Genomic DNA, 19,096 nt, shown 5'->3' with positions numbered 1-19,096 from the left:
TAGTTCAAGGAGCAGTAGCTTTCTTGGCAGATTCCTCCGTGGACTCTGCAAGATTAACAGCTAGAGCAGCGGGCCTGTCCAATGCGGCCAGGAGAGCCTTATGGCTTAAAGGGTGTCCAGGAGATTTGCCATCCAAACAAAAGCTATGCTCCATCCCATGCGACGGTCAACTCCTCTTTGGGAAAAAGTTAGAAGAGATCTTGGAACAGGCAGGAGACAAAAAGAAAGCCTTTCCAACCTTCCCTAAAGATCATAAAAAAAAATTTTTTCGGAGAAGATTTAACAGAGGCCGACCTCCAGGAGATAGGAGAAATTGGGATTTCAAAGATAAAAGGAGATCGGGCTATATATTCAAAGGGCCCTCTACATGAGCAAAAAAGTCCCCTCAATGACATTACATCAGAGGTTGGAGGAAGACTCTCCCTCTTCTATCCAGCCTGGATAAACATCTCCCCGAGCACCTGGGTTTTAAATATTATAAAAGACGGCCTAAAAATAAAATTTATCCTTCCACCCAGGCACAATTTTATAATAACTCCTTGGAGGAAAGCCCAGCAGGAACAATTAGTTCTAGAAACAGAAGTCCTTGGTCTGATTCAAAAAAATGTCTTGCAAGAAGTCCCGGTTCAGGAAGTAGGAAGGGTTTTACTCCCCCCTCTTTCTAATACAAAAACCCGATGGCTCTTGGAGGACTATAATCAACCTAAGAAAACTCAACCATTCAATAGACAACTACTCCTTCAAGATGGAGTCCATCAATACAACCACAAAGCTTCTGTTTCCTCACTGCTTCATGGCAGTAATAGACTTAAAAGAGGCATATTACCATATTCCAATACATCGCGGATACTGGAGATACTTGAGAGTGACACTCTATACAAAACCAAGTGAAACATTACCAATATACAGCCCTTCCATTCGGCCTATCTACAGCTCCCAGGGTCTTCACCAAGGTGATGGCAGAGGTAATGTCATACCTCCGTTCCCGGAATGTCGTGATTGTCCCATACTTGGGCGATTTTCTTGTGATAGGGAAGACAGAGGCCGATTGCTCCCATCAGATAACGGTAGTGACATCGACTCTAATAGAGCTGGGTTGGATGATAAATGCTCCCAAATCGAAGTTAGTTCCAGTAAAGGTGCAGTCCTTCCTAGGTTTGATACTAGATTCAGAACGTCTGCTCTGCCTCCTCCCGGAGAACAAAGTAGTCAAAATAATCAACTTGACCACTGCAGCAATACACCAACCCGAGATAAGAAAAGCGATGTCCCTACTAGGCTCGTTAACATCCTGCATTCCGGCCGTAGGATGGGCACAATTCCACCTGAGACAACTGCAGTGGGAAGTTCTGTCAGCTCAAAGACTGTTAAAAGGGCGTTTGGAAGGAAATCTATGTCTTCATCGGGATGTAAGAAGTTCCTTAATTTGGTGGACCATAGAGGAACATCTCACTATGGGAGTCCAGTGGCAGAAACCGGTCGAGGACATCATCACGACCGACGCAAGCGGTTTAGGTTGGGGAGCTCACTTAAGATCCCATTCAGTTCAAGGAACTTGGTCCTCCCAAAAAAGGAGATATGGCTCAAACGTAAAAGAACTATTGGCAGTAGAAAAGTCCTTGAAACATTTTCTTCCCCTGCTCCAGGGCCGCCATGCTCGAATCATGATGGGCAATCGAGCAGTAGTGGCCTATATCAATCACCAGGGGGGGACGAGGTTTTGGAACCTCATGGAGGTGTCAAACTTACAATTTCATTGGGCAGAACACCACCTATCTTCCCTAACAGCACTACACATAAGAGGTGTAGAAAACTCACAGGCAGACTTTCTGAGTTGCAGAATTCTGAGACAAGGGGAATGGTCCCTGAATTCCGTGGTACTCCAACGAATAATACAGGCCTAGGGTACACCAGAGATAGACTTGTTTGCCACCTGACACAACAAAAAAGTAAAAAAATTTTGCTCACTGAACCCAAAGGAACATCCTTTTGCAGTAGATGCCCTACTAATACCGTGGAAATTCTCTCTGGCTTACGCATTTCCCCCGATAGTGATGATTCCAACAGTAGTCCGGAAAATCAGAGAAGACCAAGCGAAAATAATACTCATGGCTCCATTCTGGCAAAGAAGACCATGGTTCTCCCTTCTAAGGCAGATGTCGTTAACAGACCCATGGATTCTGCCAGATGTGCCGGACCTGTTAATCCAGGGACCAGTGACCCACTCTCAGGTGAAGGGCTTCCATCTGGCAGCCTGGAATTTGAGAGGGCGCTACTGAGTCGCCAAGGATTCTCACCAGGGTTAAGGTACCTTCACACATAACGATATTGTTAACGATATCGTTGCTTTTGGTGACGTTGCAACGATATCATTAAGGAAATCGCTATGTGCGACAGCGACCAACGATCAGGCCCCTGCTGGGCCATCGTTGGTCGCTGAACAAAGTCCAAAACTTTATTTAGTCGCTGGATCTCCCGTGGACATCGCTGGATCGGCGTGTGTGACACCGATCCAGCGATGTCTTCACTGGTAACCAGGGTAAACATCGGGTAACTAAGCGCAGGGCCGCACTTAGTAGCCCGATGTTTACCCTGATTACCATCCTAAAAGTAAAAAAAACAAACAGTACATACTTACCTACCGCTGTCTGTCCCCGGCGCTGTGCTCTGCACTCCTCCTGTACTGTCTGTGAGCGTCGGTCAGCCGGAAAGCAGAGCGGTGACGTCACCGCTCTGCTTTCCGGCCGCTGTGCTCACAGCCAGTACAGGAGGAGTGCAGAGAAGCAGAGCGCCGGGGACAGACAGCGGTAGGTAAGTATGTACTGTTTGTTTTTTTTTACTTTTAGGATGGTAACCAGGGTAAACATCGGGTTACTAAGCGCGGCCCTGCGCTTAGTTACCCGATGTTTACCCTGGTTACCGGCATCGTTGGTCGCTGGAGAGCTGTCTGTGTGACAGCTCTCCAGCGACCAAACAGCGACGCTGCAGCGATCCGGATCGTTGTCGGTATCGCTGCAGCGTCGCTTAATGTGAAGGGGCCTTTAGTCTCCACCCTGTTAAAAAGCAGAAAGCCTATAACATCTAGAATCTACGGTAGGACCTGGAAGAAATTTTTAGACTTATTGGGTAAACCGTTAGGGGATGTAGCTCCAGTGGGTCCCATCCTAGAATTTCTATAAGCAGGCTTGCAACTAGGATGAGCAACTAGCACCCTTAAGGTTCAAGTTTCAGCCTTAGGGGCCCTATATAGTTGCAACTTAGCATCTAATAGGTGGGATTCACGATTCATAAAATCCTGTGGCAGGTCTAGACCGGTTATTATCCCCAAAATTCCTCCTTGGGATCTAAATCTAGTCTTGGAGGCTTTAACCAAAGATCCTTTTGAGCCTTTGCAGGAGTTATCACCTAAATTACTCACCCTGAAAACAGTCCTACTAGTAGCCCTAACATCGGCCCGTAGGGTAGGTGATTTACAAGCTCTATCAATATGCACTCCTTACACTCAGGTTCTTGATGACAGGATAATCCTAAGACCAGATCCAGCGTATCTCCCCAAAGTAGTCCAAAAATTTCATAGGAGTCAGGAGATTACGTTACCATCATTTTGTAATAATCCTAAAAATCCGGGGGAACAAAAGTTCCATATGTTAGATGTAAAGAGATCCATGTTACAATACACTACCATGACTAGTCAGTGGAGGAAAGATCAAACCCTATTTGTAGCCTTTCAGGGTAGTAAAAAGGGGTGTGGGGTAGCTAAAAGTACCATTGCTAGATGGTTCAGGGAGGCCATTAGTCTGTCCTATTCTGCAAGTGGCACTCCGGTTCCTGACGGCATCAAGGCTCACTCCACCAGAGCTGTGGCTACGTCCTGGGCAGAGAAGGCTGAGGTATCAATTGACCAAATTTGCAAGGTCGCTACCTGGTCCTCACCCTCGACTTTTTTCAAACACTACCGGCTAGACCTTTTCTCCTCTGCTGACCTAACCTTTGGTAGAAGGGTACTCCAAGAGGTGGTCCCTCCCTAACGTTTTTTCTTTCTACAAAAGTCTCTCAGGTGTGTCGTCATGGGGGAAGGGAAAACACCAAGGTTACTTACTGGTAGCCGGTTTTTCCGGAACCCATGATGGCACCCGTATATTCCCCCCCTTTTTCACCCTTTCGGTGTGCACTATTGTTTTGGGTGCTTTTAGTTAATATGATGTGGTGTTGGATTGCCATGTGTACTAACCAGGGGGGCCTCTCATGCTCTGAAAACCAACTGAAGCGACAGAGAGGTACCGCCCTTTTATTTTCAGTAGGGTTTCCTGTCCTGGCTGGGCGGATCCCCTCTCTCAGGTGTGACGTCATGGGTTCCGGAAAAAACGGCTACCAGTAAGTAACCTTGGTGTTTCCCAGCATCACCTCCAGAACATATCACTAAGCTGTAACCCAGTCTTCCAAGTATCATCTTATAATTTACCAATGACCTGCAATCTAGATTTCTCAGTGTTAGCAGATAGTCTGAGAATATTTAATCAGCAAGTTTCACCCCAATTTTCCTAGCATCAATCTCCAAATGTATCATCACTGAGTATCCCAGCCTTCCTCCGAGAGTGTCATCATTAAGGTGTGCCAAGCTTTCCCAATATCATATTCACAACTTACCATCAACAAGTTGCAATCCAACTTTTCCAAACATCATACTCCAATTTCCTAATATCAGCAGAAGTCTCAGAATTTATTATCTTTGTAGTACAGCTTTCCCATTATGATGCTCAAAATATGTCATTGCTGAGCTACAACTCCGATTTTGCAGCAGAAGGAGTGGTCCCAGAAGATAGAACTGCTGAATTGTATCCCAGCTTTCCATTTGTAAATCTAATATCATACTGGCATTGGTCTCACTATATAACATCATTGAGCTGCAAACTAGATTTTACAGAATCAGCAGAAGTCTCAAAATGTATCACTGGGTTGCAGCTCTCTTATTTCTAGCAATTACGACAGAACAGATCACAGATCACTAAGCTGTAACCAACATCAACCTCCAAACTTATCGACGAGCCATAAGGAGATAAACATGCTGCCCACATTCCCCCTTGAAGAACAAGTATAATGTAATGTTCTGTGGTGTAATGTGAAATGCAATATAGAATGTGAATTGTCATGTGCGTTAAAGGTGCTAGCAATACTGATAGCGTGTGTAGTTTGACAGTGGGGATAGTGAGAATTAATGTTTCAGGCTAGCTCAGGGTGGGATGGGATAAGTTGAATGGAAAGTGACAATTTCCTGGTAGTGAGTCAGATAGGGCCCCGAGTGCGTAACAAGAGGACCTGAGGTTCAACGCGAGCAGTGTCGCATTCTGGGGTGTCCCTAAAGTGAGAAGAGACAGAAGGAAAGCGCAAGATCTGGAGCAGAAGTGAGGAAGAGACGGAGGGATCTAAAGGATATGGGTTCTGGGAGAGGATGTCTAGCCGCAAGGCCCAGAGTTTGTATCTCTTGAAAGTAACAGGCTTTGTGAAGATCTGAGGTTGTGGGTTGTAATAATCACCTAGGCAGATTAACGATGCAACTATTTTTTATCCCTTCTATGGTCTTACAGCAATTCTGGGTAGATGGCCACAATGCGATGCCCCAGTCCACTCCACCAAGGGCCGTAGTTCAACTGCCCCTATAACAGGAGATACCTATTGTCTCCCAACTTTTGGTTCATCCACAGCTTTTGTATCTCCCGCCAATATAGTCTGTAGTCACAGTCCATTTAGCTTCAGAAGACAGTGTAATGCTGTGGTAGCACCATACGCAGTAAAGAGGCAGTAACCCACAAAGTTCAGACACAAAAGTCTCTTTAATGTGTTACTGGAGCAGTGTGTGCAATGTGTATGGAGCGAAGCCGTGTGTGTACGACGTGTACGGAGTGGTGCCGTGTGTGTACGAGATGTATGGAGAGGAGCCGTGTGTGTATGAGGTGTACGGAGCGCAGCCGTGTGTGTGCAAGGTATACGGAGCGGAGTAGCATGTGCAATGTGTATGGAGCGGAGCCGAGTGTACGAGGTGTATGAAGTAGAGTCGCATGTGTACGAGGTGTCCGGAGCAGATGCTGGCTGAGTCGGATCGCAGCAGATATTGGTCCTCGCTCTGACACTGACTGGCACAGGAGACATGGAGAGGTCTTTATCAGTGGCATATCACGGCTGCAGCGACATGAGCAGTCAGCGGCGCAGCTGGATGACACCATTCAGCACCGTGGGAGCGGAAGCTGCCGGCTGCTGCGAGGGTGCGCGGTGAAAAGATGTGTGTGTATAGTGATGGAGAAAGCAATGATGGGGGTGGGGGTAACCATGTGTGGCCATTATACTGTACCCAGCATTATGTGGGGCTATTATACTGTACCCAGCATCGTGTGGGGCCATTATACTGTACAAAGCATCATGTGGGGCCATTATACTGTATGGACCATCACATGGGGCAAGTATACTGTATGCAGCATCATGTGGGGCCATTATACAGTATGGAGCATAATGTGGCCATTATACAGTATGGAGCATCATGTGGAGCAATTATACAGTAATGAGCATCATGTGTGGCCATTATACAGTATGGAGCATCATGTGTGGCCCTTATACAGTACGCAGCATCATGTGTGGCCATTATACAGTACGAAGCATCATGTGGGGTTATTATACAGTATGGAGCATAATGTGGCCATTATACAGTATGGAGCATCATGTGTGGCCATTATACAGTATGGACCATCACGTGGGGCCAGTACACTGTACGCAGCATCATTTGGGGCCATTATACAGTAAGGAGCATCATGTGTGGCCATTATACAGTATGCAGCATCATGTGGGCCCATTATACTGTATGGAGCATCATGTGGGGCCAGTACACTGTACGCAGCATAATTTGGGGCCATTATACAGTATGGAGCATCATGTGTGGACAGTATACAGTATGCAGCATCATGTGGGCCCATTATACTCTATAGAGCATCACGTGGGGCCAGTACACTGTAAGCAGCATCATTTGGGGCCATTATACAGTATGGAGCATCATGTAGGGCCATTATACAGTATGGATCATCATGTGTGGCCATTATACAGTATGGAGCACTGTGTGGCCATATTTTTTTTTTATAATTATTGTTTACGAAACATTGAGATCAGAAGTGCTAAATGGGTGTGGTTGGGGCGTGACTAGTTGTGAAATGGGTGTGGTCAGAGGTGTGGCTTAAAATTTGCCACAGCGCGCTGCGCGCGTCGCTACCTTTGTCCCTCTTTCCCTTCCTCAAAAGTTGGGAGGTTTGCCTTGTACTTGTGTGTCTTGCTCATTGGTGGTCATGCTCAGCCTCCTCACTAGGCCATGTCTCTGAGCACTGAACACCTTGAACTTGTGGCTCTTGCTCATTGATGTTCGTGCTCAGCCATCTCACCTTGGCCGTGTCTCTGAGCACTGAACACCTTGCACTTCGGTGTTTTGCTCATTAGTGGTCGTGCTCAGCCTCCTCACCTGGCTATGTCTCTGAGCACTGAACACCTTCAAGCTAGAGGAGGCTAATTTGCATATTCCAGGTGCCTTCTGGGAAAAGCAAGGAGTCTCCCTAAGCTAGAAGATCGTTGGGTACAGCCGGGACCTGCTGCTTGGAAAGCATCACCAAACCAGGGATTCAAGCTAGAGGAGGCTAATTTGCTTATTCCAGGTGCCTTCTGGGAAAAACAAGGAGTCTCCCTAAGCTAGAAGATCGTTGGGTACAGCCGGGACCAGCTGCTTGGAAAGCATCACCAAACCAGGGATTCAAGCTAGAGGAGGCTAATTTGCATATTCCAGGTGCCTTCTGGGAAAAGCAAGGAGTCTCCCTAAGCTAGAAGATCGTTGGGTACAGCCGGGACCAGCTGCTTGGAAAGCATCACCAAACCAGGGATTCAAGTTAGAGGAGGCTAATTTGCATATTCCAGGTGCCTTCTGGGAAAAGCAAGGAGTCTCCCTAAGCTAGAAGATCGTTGGGTACAGCCGTGACCAGCTGCTTGGAAAGCATCACCAAACCAGGGATTCAAGCTAGAGGAGGCTAATTTGCATATTCCAGGTGGCTTCTGGGAAAAGCAAGGAGTCTCCCTAAGCTAGAAGATCGTTGGGTACAGCCGGGACCAGCTGCTTGGAAAGCATCACCAAACCGAATTTTTGCCTGTAGGACATTATTGCAAGAGAGCTTGGCTGAGTAGATTACACAAGAAGGAAAACACACAGCAAGTCAGCAGGATCAGGGAGCAACATGGCAGATGTGACAACCTACATGGTGAGCTGCAGCATGTGCTACATGTTCACAGATCGACCAGAAGAAGAATCAAATTTCACCTGTCAGAAGTGTAGATTAGTGGCCCTTTTAGAAGAAAAGGTGCGGGGTCTGGAAGAAAGAATAGCAACTTTGAAACTCATCAAAGAGAATGAAGACTTTCTAGACAGAACAGAAGCATCTCTACTGGTCACAGAAGGTGAAAAAAGTGTCAGAGAACCTCCAAAAGCAGATGAGTGGAAGCATGTGACCAAAAGAAGCAAGACAACCATGGAGAAATCACCAACCACACAACTGAAGAACCGATATCAAATCTTTGTAGAGGATGAAGATGGCACACCTAAGGATGAAGCAATACCAGCAAGCAAAAAAGAAAAGGGCACACAGCAAGTGACAGCAAAAAGTACAGCCAAGAAGCAACGAAGAGTGGTGGTGGTGGGAGACTCACTACTGAGAGGCACAGAAGCAGCCATCTGCAGACCGGACATAACTGCAAGAGAAGTATGCTGCCTTCCAGGTGCAATGATCAAGGATGTGACCGATAGGATACCAAAGCTCTTCAGCTCCAAGGACGTCCACCCATTTCTTCTGATACATGTTGGCACCAATGACACGGCAAGGAAGGACCTACCGACAATCTGCAAGGACTTTGAAGAGTTGGGGAAGAAAGTAAAGGAACTGGATGCACAGGTAGTTTTTTCTTCTATCCTTCCAGTAGACGGGCATGGGACTAGGAGATGGAACAGGATCCTTGATGCAAACAACTGGCTAAGACGATGGATTCGGATTCCTGGACCACGGTGTGAATTACTTGTACGATGGACTTCTCGCCAGAGACGGACTACGCCTCAACAAACCTGGGAAACACTCATTTGCCAGAAGACTCGCTACACTCATCAGGAGGGCGTTAAACTAGAAGAAGAGGGGACGGGAAGAAAAACATTAGACTTGAACAAAGAAGACCCAGGAAAACATACTCAGAAGGGAGGTAAGAACATTTCTAAAACAATCCACAGCGAGGAGATTGGAACAAAACAAAATCCTCTAAACTGCATGCTCGCAAACGCCAGAAGCCTGACAAACAAGATGGAAGAACTAGAAGCAGAAATATCTACAGGTAACTTTGACATAGTGGGAATAACCGAGACATGGTTAGATGAAAGCTATGACTGGGCAGTTAACTTACAGGGTTACAGTCTGTTTAGAAAGGATCGTAAAAATCGGAGAGGAGGAGGGGTTTGTCTCTATGTAAAGTCTTGTCTAAAGTCCACTTTAAGGGAGGATATTAGCGAAGGAAATGAGGATGTCGAGTCCATATGGGTCGAAATTCATGGAGGGAAAAATGGTAACAAAATTCTCATTGGGGTCTGTTACAAACCCCCAAATATAACAGAAACCATGGAAAGTCTACTTCTAATGCAGATAGATGAAGCTGCAACCCATAATGAGGTCCTGGTTATGGGGGACTTTAACTACCCGGATATTAACTGGGAAACAGAAACCTGTGAAACCCATAAAGGCAACAGGTTTCTGCTAATAACCAAGAAAAATTATCTTTCACAATTGGTGCAGAATCCAACCAGAGGAGCAGCACTTTTAGACCTAATACTATCTAATAGACCTGACAGAATAACAAATCTGCAGGTGGTTGGGCATCTAGGAAATAGCGACCACAATATTGTACAGTTTCACCTGTCTTTCACTAGGGGGACTTGTCAGGGAGTCACGAAAACACTGAACTTTAGGAAGGCAAAGTTTGACCAGCTTAGAGATGCCCTTAATCTGGTAGACTGGGACAATATCCTCAGAAATAAGAATACAGATAATAAATGGGAAATGTTTAAGAACATCCTAAATAGGCAGTGTAAGCGGTTTATACCTTGTGGGAATAAAAGGACTAGAAATAGGAAAAACCCAATGTGGCTAAACAAAGAAGTAAGACAGGCAATTAACAGTAAAAAGAAAGCATTTGCACTACTAAAGCAGGATGGCACCATTGAAGCTCTAAAAAACTATAGGGAGAAAAATACTTTATCTAAAAAACTAATTAAAGCTGCCAAAAAGGAAACAGAGAAGCACATTGCTAAGGAGAGTAAAACTAATCCCAAACTGTTCTTCAACTATATCAATAGTAAAAGAATAAAAACTGAAAATGTAGGCCCCTTAAAAAATAGTGAGGAAAGAATGGTTGTAGATGACGAGGAAAAAGCTAACATATTAAACACCTTCTTCTCCACGGTATTCACGGTGGAAAATGAAATGCTAGGTGAAATCCCAAGAAACAATGAAAACCCTATATTAAGGGTCACCAATCTAACCCAAGAAGAGGTGCGAAACCGGCTAAATAAGATTAAAATAGATAAATCTCCGGGTCCGGATGGCATACACCCACGAGTACTAAGAGAACTAAGTAATGTAATAGATAAACCATTATTTCTTATTTTTAGGGACTCTATAGTGACAGGGTCTGTTCCGCAGGACTGGCGCATAGCAAATGTGGTGCCAATATTCAAAAAGGGCTCTAAAAGTGAACCTGGAAATTATAGGCTAGTAAGTCTAACCTCTATTGTTGGTAAAATATTTGAAGGGTTTCTGAGGGATGTTATTCTGGATTATCTCAATGAGAATAACTGTTTAACTCCATATCAGCATGGGTTTATGAGAAATCGCTCCTGTCAAACCAATCTAATCAGTTTTTATGAAGAGGTAAGCTATAGGCTGGACCACGGTGAGTCATTGGACGTGGTATATCTCGATTTTTCCAAAACGTTTGATACCGTGCCGCACAAGAGGTTGGTACACAAAATGAGAATGCTTGGTCTGGGGGAAAATGTGTGTAAATGGGTTAGTAACTGGCTAAGTGATAGAAAGCAGAGGGTGGTTATAAATGGTATAGTCTCTAACTGGGTCGCTGTGACCAGTGGGGTACCGCAGGGGTCAGTATTGGGAACTGTTCTCTTCAACATATTCATTAATGATCTGGTAGAAGGTTTACACAGTAAAATATCGATATTTGCAGATGATACAAAACTATGTAAAGCAGTTAATACAAGAGAAGATAGTATTCTGCTACAGATGGATCTGGATAAGTTGGAAACTTGGGCTGAAAGGTGGCAGATGAGGTTTAACAATGATAAATGTAAGGTTATACACATGGGAAGAAGGAATCAATATCACCATTACACACTGAATGGGAAACCACTGGGTAAATCTGACAGGGAGAAGGACTTGGGGATCCTAGTTAATGATAAACTTACCTGGAGCAGCCAGTGCCAGGCAGCAGCTGCCAAGGCAAACAGGATCATGGGGTGCATTAAAAGAGGTCTGGATACACATGATGAGAGCATTATACTGCCTCTGTACAAATCCCTAGTTAGACCGCACATGGAGTACTGTGTCCAGTTTTGGGCACCGGTGCTCAGGAAGGATATAATGGAACTAGAGAGAGTACAAAGGAGGGCAACAAAATTAATAAAGGGGATGGGAGAACTACAATACCCAGATAGATTAGCGAAATTAGGATTATTTAGTCTAGAAAAAAGACGACTGAGGGGCGATCTAATAACCATGTATAAGTATATAAGGGGACAATACAAATATCTCGCTGAGGATCTGTTTATACCAAGGAAGGTGACGGGCACAAGGGGGCATTCTTTGCGTCTGGAGGAGAGAAGGTTTTTCCACCAACATAGAAGAGGATTCTTTACTGTTAGGGCAGTGAGAATCTGGAATTGCTTGCCTGAGGAGGTGGTCATGGCGAACTCAGTCGAGGGGTTCAAGAGAGGCCTGGATGTCTTCCTGGAGCAGAACAATATTGTATCATACAATTATTAGGTTCTGTAGAAGGACGTAGATCTGGGGATTTATTATGATGGAATATAGGCTGAACTGGATGGACAAATGTCTTTTTTCGGCCTTACTAACTATGTTACTATGTTACCTTGTACACCTGCTCCCTCCAGGGAGGTTGCAGTTCTGGAATATGACAGCACTGGAGACTAATGGCTCCTGGTGGTTTCGTGTTTGATTCTTTTGACATCTTTGACTGTTAATGTGCGTCTTTTCTCAACATGTTGTTTGCAACCCCTTTGACTTGTTGCAACACAACTTTTGCTGTTTCTGTGACCACCCAAAAATTTGAGCAATTTCTGGAGTGCTGCTCCCTCTTGTAACAATTTTTGATGTCTCAGAGTCAGATAAATCTCTTTTTTGGCCCATTTTGCCAGAGGAAAACAATCTGCCTAATAATTCTGCACACCCTGATATCTCCTTCCTCATTACACAAATACACATCCCCTGATCTGGAGGACATTTTTTGGCTTAGCTCTCAGATCAGAATATTAAATGACATAAGGAAATGTTTTATAGTGTTTTACAGCTTCCTGAGTAAAAATGGTCATCCACATGGAGAGAGATCGGAATATTCCCATCTGCAGCTCTTCAGTCTATAAAGAACGTCGTGTATGACATATGAAGAAATATAAAGATCCAGCATTGATTTGATCCTGAAACCTTCTAGATCAGTGATTTTCATCCTTTTTTGAGCCGCGGCACACTTTTTATACTTAAAAAAAAATCCCGGGGCACACCACCAACCAAAATGGCACAAAATGACACTAAAACAGTACATATTCTACATATAGTTAATAATATAGATTCTAAATGTATTTATACTCACTCAGTGTGAAACCTGGGCCTGTTTCGATAAACACAAAAGGGATAGCCTGGCAGGAATGGTGGAAAGACACACACGAAGCTCTTCCTCAACAGTTCTCAGTCTCTCCCTGTTTTTAGTTTTTATCGCAGTCAAGCTTGAGAAGCCCAGCTCACATAGATATGTGGTCGAAAATGGGAGCAATGTCAAAATAGCTTTGTTGGCCAGAATGGGGAACTCCTTGGCAGCATATAACCAAAAACTGTCCAAAGGAAGATCAGCAAACTTTAGCTTTAAACCGCGATCTTGCTTCAGTTCAATGAGTTCCTCTTGCTCCTTTAAAGTCATGTCCTTTCCAGCAACGGATAATGAGCTGTATGGGTCCCTAACCCAGTCAAGGCATTCTGTGAAGGTTGAAGAGAAATAAAACGATAACTTCTCCTCAAGAGTTTTCAAATGTCTGCCAATCACCTCGCACATTGCAGCAGTGTTGTCATCATGCAGTTTCTCGGTGAGCGGGAACATCTGAAGGTTGCCACCCTGCACATGTTGCTGCCAGAGCTGCACCTTTAAACGGAATCCGTTCATTTTATCAGTGCTTGTAAGCAGGTTTTCATTTCGGCCTTGCATCCGTGTGTTTAGTTCATTCAGATATTGAAATATATCAGCCAGGTATGCCAGCTTTGCACACCACTCATCACTTGCAAGCAGCTTTAAATAATCGGACCTCTCGTTTGTCAGAAATATTTTAAGTTCCTCTCGCAACTCATACACATGGGCCAGCACTTTGCCGCGTGACAGCCACCTGACCTCCGTGTGGAGCAATAAGATTTTATGTTCCGCTCCCATTTCTGTACACAAAGACGCAAATAGGCGACATCTCAAAGGTCGCGTCTTCACAAAGCTCACTATGCGCACAACATCATCCAACACGGGAGCTAGATCTGCTGGTAAGGTCTTTGCAACGAGGGCCTCACGGTGCAAGAAACAGTGGGTAACAAGAACATCTGGGTTTCTTTCTTTAATCCTACTTACAAAGCCTTTGATGCGCCCGACCATGGCTGCGGCTCCATCAGTGCAGACACCTGTGCAGTTTTCCCATGTAAGCCCACTTTTATCAAGATATTCCGATGTGACCTGGAATATTACCTCTCCTGTTGATTTTTCTGGCAGTGCCTTGCAAAATAGGAAGTTTTCTCTAATGGCTTCTCCATCCACAAAACGCACATTGGCCAACAGCTGACAATGTCCACTGATATCCGTCGAGTCATCAAGTTGCAAGGCAAATTTCTTACTGATGCACACCTTTTCCAAAACAACTGTTTCAATGTCCGCAGACATGTCATCAATCCGTCTGGCAATTGTGTTATCAGAGAGAGGCACTTTAGCTATCTCTTTGGCTGCGTCAGGGCCAAGCATCTAATTTACAATAGCTTTACAAGCTGGCAGTATTAATGTTTCTGCCACAGTGTGTGACTTTTTTGATTTAGCTATGAGTTCAGCAACAATGTAGCTAGCTTTGAGGGCTCTCTCATTTACCTTTGTGCTTTTTCTCAAAAAGTTGCCCCTTTCTCATTGTTTGTAAATAAGCGTACAAAATACTCCATCGGCTTGTTTTGAACGGAAGGGTGTTTCGTTTGGAGATGGCGTTTAAGCTTGCTTGGCACCATGGCGCTATTGGATAGCTTCTCACCACACACCAAGCACAGTGGTGTTGGTGCTGTCGCATCCCCAGTGAAAGTAAATCCAAATGAAAGATAGCTTTCACTGTATTGCCTTGAGCTCACGGTCTTGTCTTTTTTTGTTTTGTCGACCTCTCATACTAGGGCCTTCATCTGGGTTAGAATTGTGTCCAGGGTCCTGTTCGGCATTTGCCTTTTCCATTCTCAAATACTTCTCCATCACTGCTGAGATAGTGTGCGCAGCCACACACTAAAATAGAAGAGTATTACATTATCTGCCACACTTAAAGTACCTCTGCCAGGTACTAAAAGTACCAGCTCATATGCTGAGTATTCTGCCAACAGTTCATATACTCAGGCAAAAGCTCATATAGTCAGCAACAGCTGATTAACTGTTAATGAGCTGTTGCTGACTAAATGATTATACACAGCATTATTGGCGGGCATTACCTTGGCGGCGGGCAAATGCGAGAGTCTCTCCGCTCTCAGGATGACGCGCCGGCCTCGGTGACGTCATTAAGTCGCGCGAGCGTTCAAAGCTTGCGCATGTGTTATTCCGTGACTGCGCATCGCTGCGCATTGCCGGGGAACAAAACAAAGGGGGCACCATAGTTTGGAGAACTTTCCCCGCGGCACACCCGACCATGTGCGGAACACTGGTTAAAAATCATTGTTCTAGATCACTTCCTTGACTGTGTGCAGAGAATATACAGAAGAACTTCAACTGAAAGTCATCAGAAAACCAATGGCACCAGTCTCTCTCATACACATCAGAGCAGAAGCTATATCTCCCGACACAGAAGATAGACTCAATCCAACATGGCTGCTGTCTATATTGGGAGGCCTGAGACCATCTTGCCGTAAGATTGGTCATATAGAATGTCAATCACACTTCCAGAAAAACTAAGGAATTACAACTCAGCTACGTACACCTCGTACACACGCGGCTCCGCTCCGTACTCCTTGTACACACGCGGCTCCACTCCATACACCTCGCACACACGCGGCTCTGCTCAGTACACCTCCTACACACGCGGCTCCGCTCTGTACACCTCGTACACATGCAGCTCCGCACCGTACACCTCGTACACACGCGAATCTGCTCCGTACACCCCGTACACACAGGGCTCGGGTCCGTACACCTCGTATAAATGAGGGTCTGCTCTCCATACACCTCATACACACACACGGCTCTGCTACATCCACACTGTAAACCCCTCCTGACCCCACACATAAATTTCCCCTCATCCAGCACCATGACAACCAGCACAGCAGAGTCCTGCATACACTGAGGCCCGTGATCATGTGACCCCTGACTCCTCCCCTCCTGTGACCTCATCACAGATCCTGTACGCACAGAACAGCCATATATGTGGTGTGCGGCTCTGCAGGTGGAGGTAGGTGCTGGAGATTCCCCATTACTGGGCGGGGGCAGTAACCCCTTCATTCCCGGAGATAGTGCCCCCAGCTCTGCCATGTGTATATGTACAGTAATAGAACGCTGGCTGTGCTCATGTATACAGGGGAGGGCGCTCTGGTTTGGGGACAGATGGTGGAGATTACAGGGAATGGAAATGTCGGGTTTTTCTCTCCATAGAAATCTCTCTTTTACTCGTCCGAGGAATGAATGATCCGCTCTGTGCAGGTCTACAATGTCCTGTTACTGAAGTTATTGGTTTCTTATTTGCAAAATGTTCTTTGTTTTTTCCAGGTTTAAAGGGGGTTCTCCACTACTGCTGTTGTCGGCACTCGCTCTCCCCAGGGCTGCCGTGCGGTTGTTGTGACACGTGATTCCTGCGCTCAATCAGGGCTGTTGTCACTGTCCTCGCCTTTGGACAAATCGAAAAACGAAGAGGAAGTCCGAGCTGCTGCTGATCATTGGCTTCCTGTTCCTGTTCACTTTGACAGGAGGTGGAGACAGTGATGACAGAGCTGATTGGGCGCCTACTTCACATGTCACAACAACAGCATGAGAGCCTCGTGACCGCGGGGAACGGCGCCGACACAAGAGGAGAGTATAAGCTTTATTATTTTACTAGCTGAAGAGCCCGGCGTTGCCTGGGCAGAGTAACTAACTAAATTATAATGATTATCCTCCATCCCATAGTCCTGTGCCCATATACCCATCATACACATCCTCATCCCATAGTCACCTGCCCATATACCCATCACACATCCTCCATCCCATAGTCCCGTGCCCATATACCCATCATACACATCCTCCATTCCATAGTCCCGTGCCCATATACCCATCATACACATCCTCCATTCCATAGTCCCGTGCCCATATACCCATCACACATCCTCTATCCCATAGTCCCGTGCCCATATACCCATCATACACATCCTCCATTCCATAGTCCCCTGCCCATATACCCATCACACATCCTCCATTCCATAGTCCCCTGCCCATATACCCATCATACATATCCTCCATCCCATAGTCAAGTGCCCATGTACCCATCACACATCTTCCATCCCATAGTCCTTTGCCCATATACCCATCATACATATCCTCCATCCCATAGTCCCGTGCCCATATACTCATCACACATCCTCCATTTCATAGTTCCGTGCCCATATACCCATTATGATACCATCTTAGCCATGGCAACTATTCTAACATTATCGTCGCCGTGGCAACTATTATGACATACCCGTCACCATTACAACCTATTATAACATCATCATCGCCATGGCAATCAATATGACATCACCTTCGCCATGGCAACCTTTATGATATGATCGTCGCCATGGCAACCATTATGACATCATCGTTGATACACACGCACACATACACTCGTTTTTATATATATAGATGGGGGACAAGTGAGGGGTATGACAACATATTGTCCAAGTAGTGGGCAACTTCTTTAACAATGAGCAGGAGAGGTCCCAATTAGAGTTGAGCAAATTTGTTTGGGTTCCCTCTTATTTGGAAAGCTATAACACTTTCCGAATAAGCTGCAGAGGGAACCCAGCTTCCTGAATTGTGCCGGCTGATCAGCCGATCAGCGCTGCTGCTGCATGTTTCACGGCTGTGACACAGCCGCGACACATGCAGCTGTGGTGCTGATTGGCCGTCAGCGTGATCCCGGAAGAGGGGTTCCCTCTGCAGCTTATTCGGAAAGTGTTATAGCTTTCCAAATAAGAGGGAACCCAAACAAATTCGCTCAGCTCTAGTCCCAATAACTGACTACGAGGCAGCGAGGAGCCAGGAGGTGAAACCACTATTTTATTATTGTTTATTTTTACTCATTTTTAAGCCCATAAAAGAAAAACCAACAAAAAAAGAACAATTTTTCAAAACCACCTTTTTAGCGTTGTCATTAGTGATGAGCGAATATACTCGTTAATCGAGATTTTCCGAGCATGGTTGGGTGTCTTCCAAGTATTTGTAAGTGCTCGGAGATTTAGTTTTTCCTTGCAGCAGCTGAATGATTGAGGGTATGTGCACACGATGCGGAAAACGCTGCAGATCCGCAGCGTTTCCGCAGCTGCGGGTCCGCAGCGTTTTCCCATGAGTTTACATTACAATGTAAACCTATGGGAAACAAAAAACACTGTGCACATGCTGAGGAAAAAAAACGCGCAGAAACGCTGCGGTTTACATTCCGCAGCCTGTCACTTTCTGCGGATTCCGCAGCGGTTTTACAGCTGCTCCTATAGAAAACCGCAGGTGTAAAACTGCAGTGAGATCCGCAAAAGAAACTTGGTAAATCTGCAGCAAAAACGCAGCGTTTTTGCCCTGCAGATTTATCAAATCCACTGCGGGAAAAATCCGCAGTGGACCATTATACGTGTGCACATAGCCTTACAACTACTAGCCAGCTTGATTACATGTGGGGATTCCCTAGCAACCAGGCAACCCCCACATGTACTTATGCTGGCTAGTGGCTGTAAATCATTCAGCTGCAGCGATGAAAACTAACTCTCCGAGCAGTAAAAAAATACTCGGAGGTCACCTGAGCGTGCTCGGGAAATCTTGAATAACGAGTATATTCACTCATCACTAGTTGTCATTACTGATGGCTCCTGTGGTTCTTTCACACTCTGCTTAGGTCCCTGCAACTACAATATTGGCTGCAGTGTACTGTGTATTAGTTCTGTCCCATATGTTTCCCCTTGTTATCACATTAATTTATGATGTTACATCTTCTTCCCATTCAGGTCCCTACAATATCGGATCCTCTCAGTGGAGATCTTCTATATAAGAGAATTTTCCTGATTGACCCTACAAGGATGGATAGAGACAGGGACAAGATGGTGGAGAGGATATTACACCTCACCCTAGAGATCCTCTTCCGGCTTACTGGAGAGGTGAGAGATTCTGATGATGTCACCGTAGCTCATACTGTAACATGTCATTTCAAGTACAGTTTAACAAAAATCTGTCCTGTTTGTGTACATGATGAATATCACATACATCACTTGTATCCTACATTTTTTACTAGTGATGAGCGAATGTGCTCTGATAAGGTGTT

General features: G+C 45.4%; 1 protein-coding gene across 1 annotated transcript in view; it reads left to right on the top strand.

The window, feature by feature from the left end:
- The window catches only part of LOC138666609 (zinc finger protein 585A-like), a 72,071-nt gene that overhangs the window by 35,196 nt on the left and 17,779 nt on the right, over positions 1 to 19,096 (top strand). The window contains exons 6-8 of the mRNA XM_069754806.1: positions 3,305 to 3,461; positions 15,977 to 16,009; positions 18,783 to 18,932. Of these exons, the coding sequence (XP_069610907.1) occupies positions 3,305 to 3,461; positions 15,977 to 16,009; positions 18,783 to 18,932 (340 nt within the window). The remainder of the gene's footprint in view (positions 1 to 3,304; positions 3,462 to 15,976; positions 16,010 to 18,782; positions 18,933 to 19,096) is intronic.

Source organism: Ranitomeya imitator, chromosome 2 (assembly GCF_032444005.1).
Source record: "Ranitomeya imitator isolate aRanImi1 chromosome 2, aRanImi1.pri, whole genome shotgun sequence".
Classification (NCBI taxonomy): Eukaryota; Metazoa; Chordata; class Amphibia; order Anura; family Dendrobatidae; genus Ranitomeya; species Ranitomeya imitator.
Note: the sequence above shows the minus strand (reverse complement) of the source record. Positions and strands in the feature narration are given on the sequence as shown.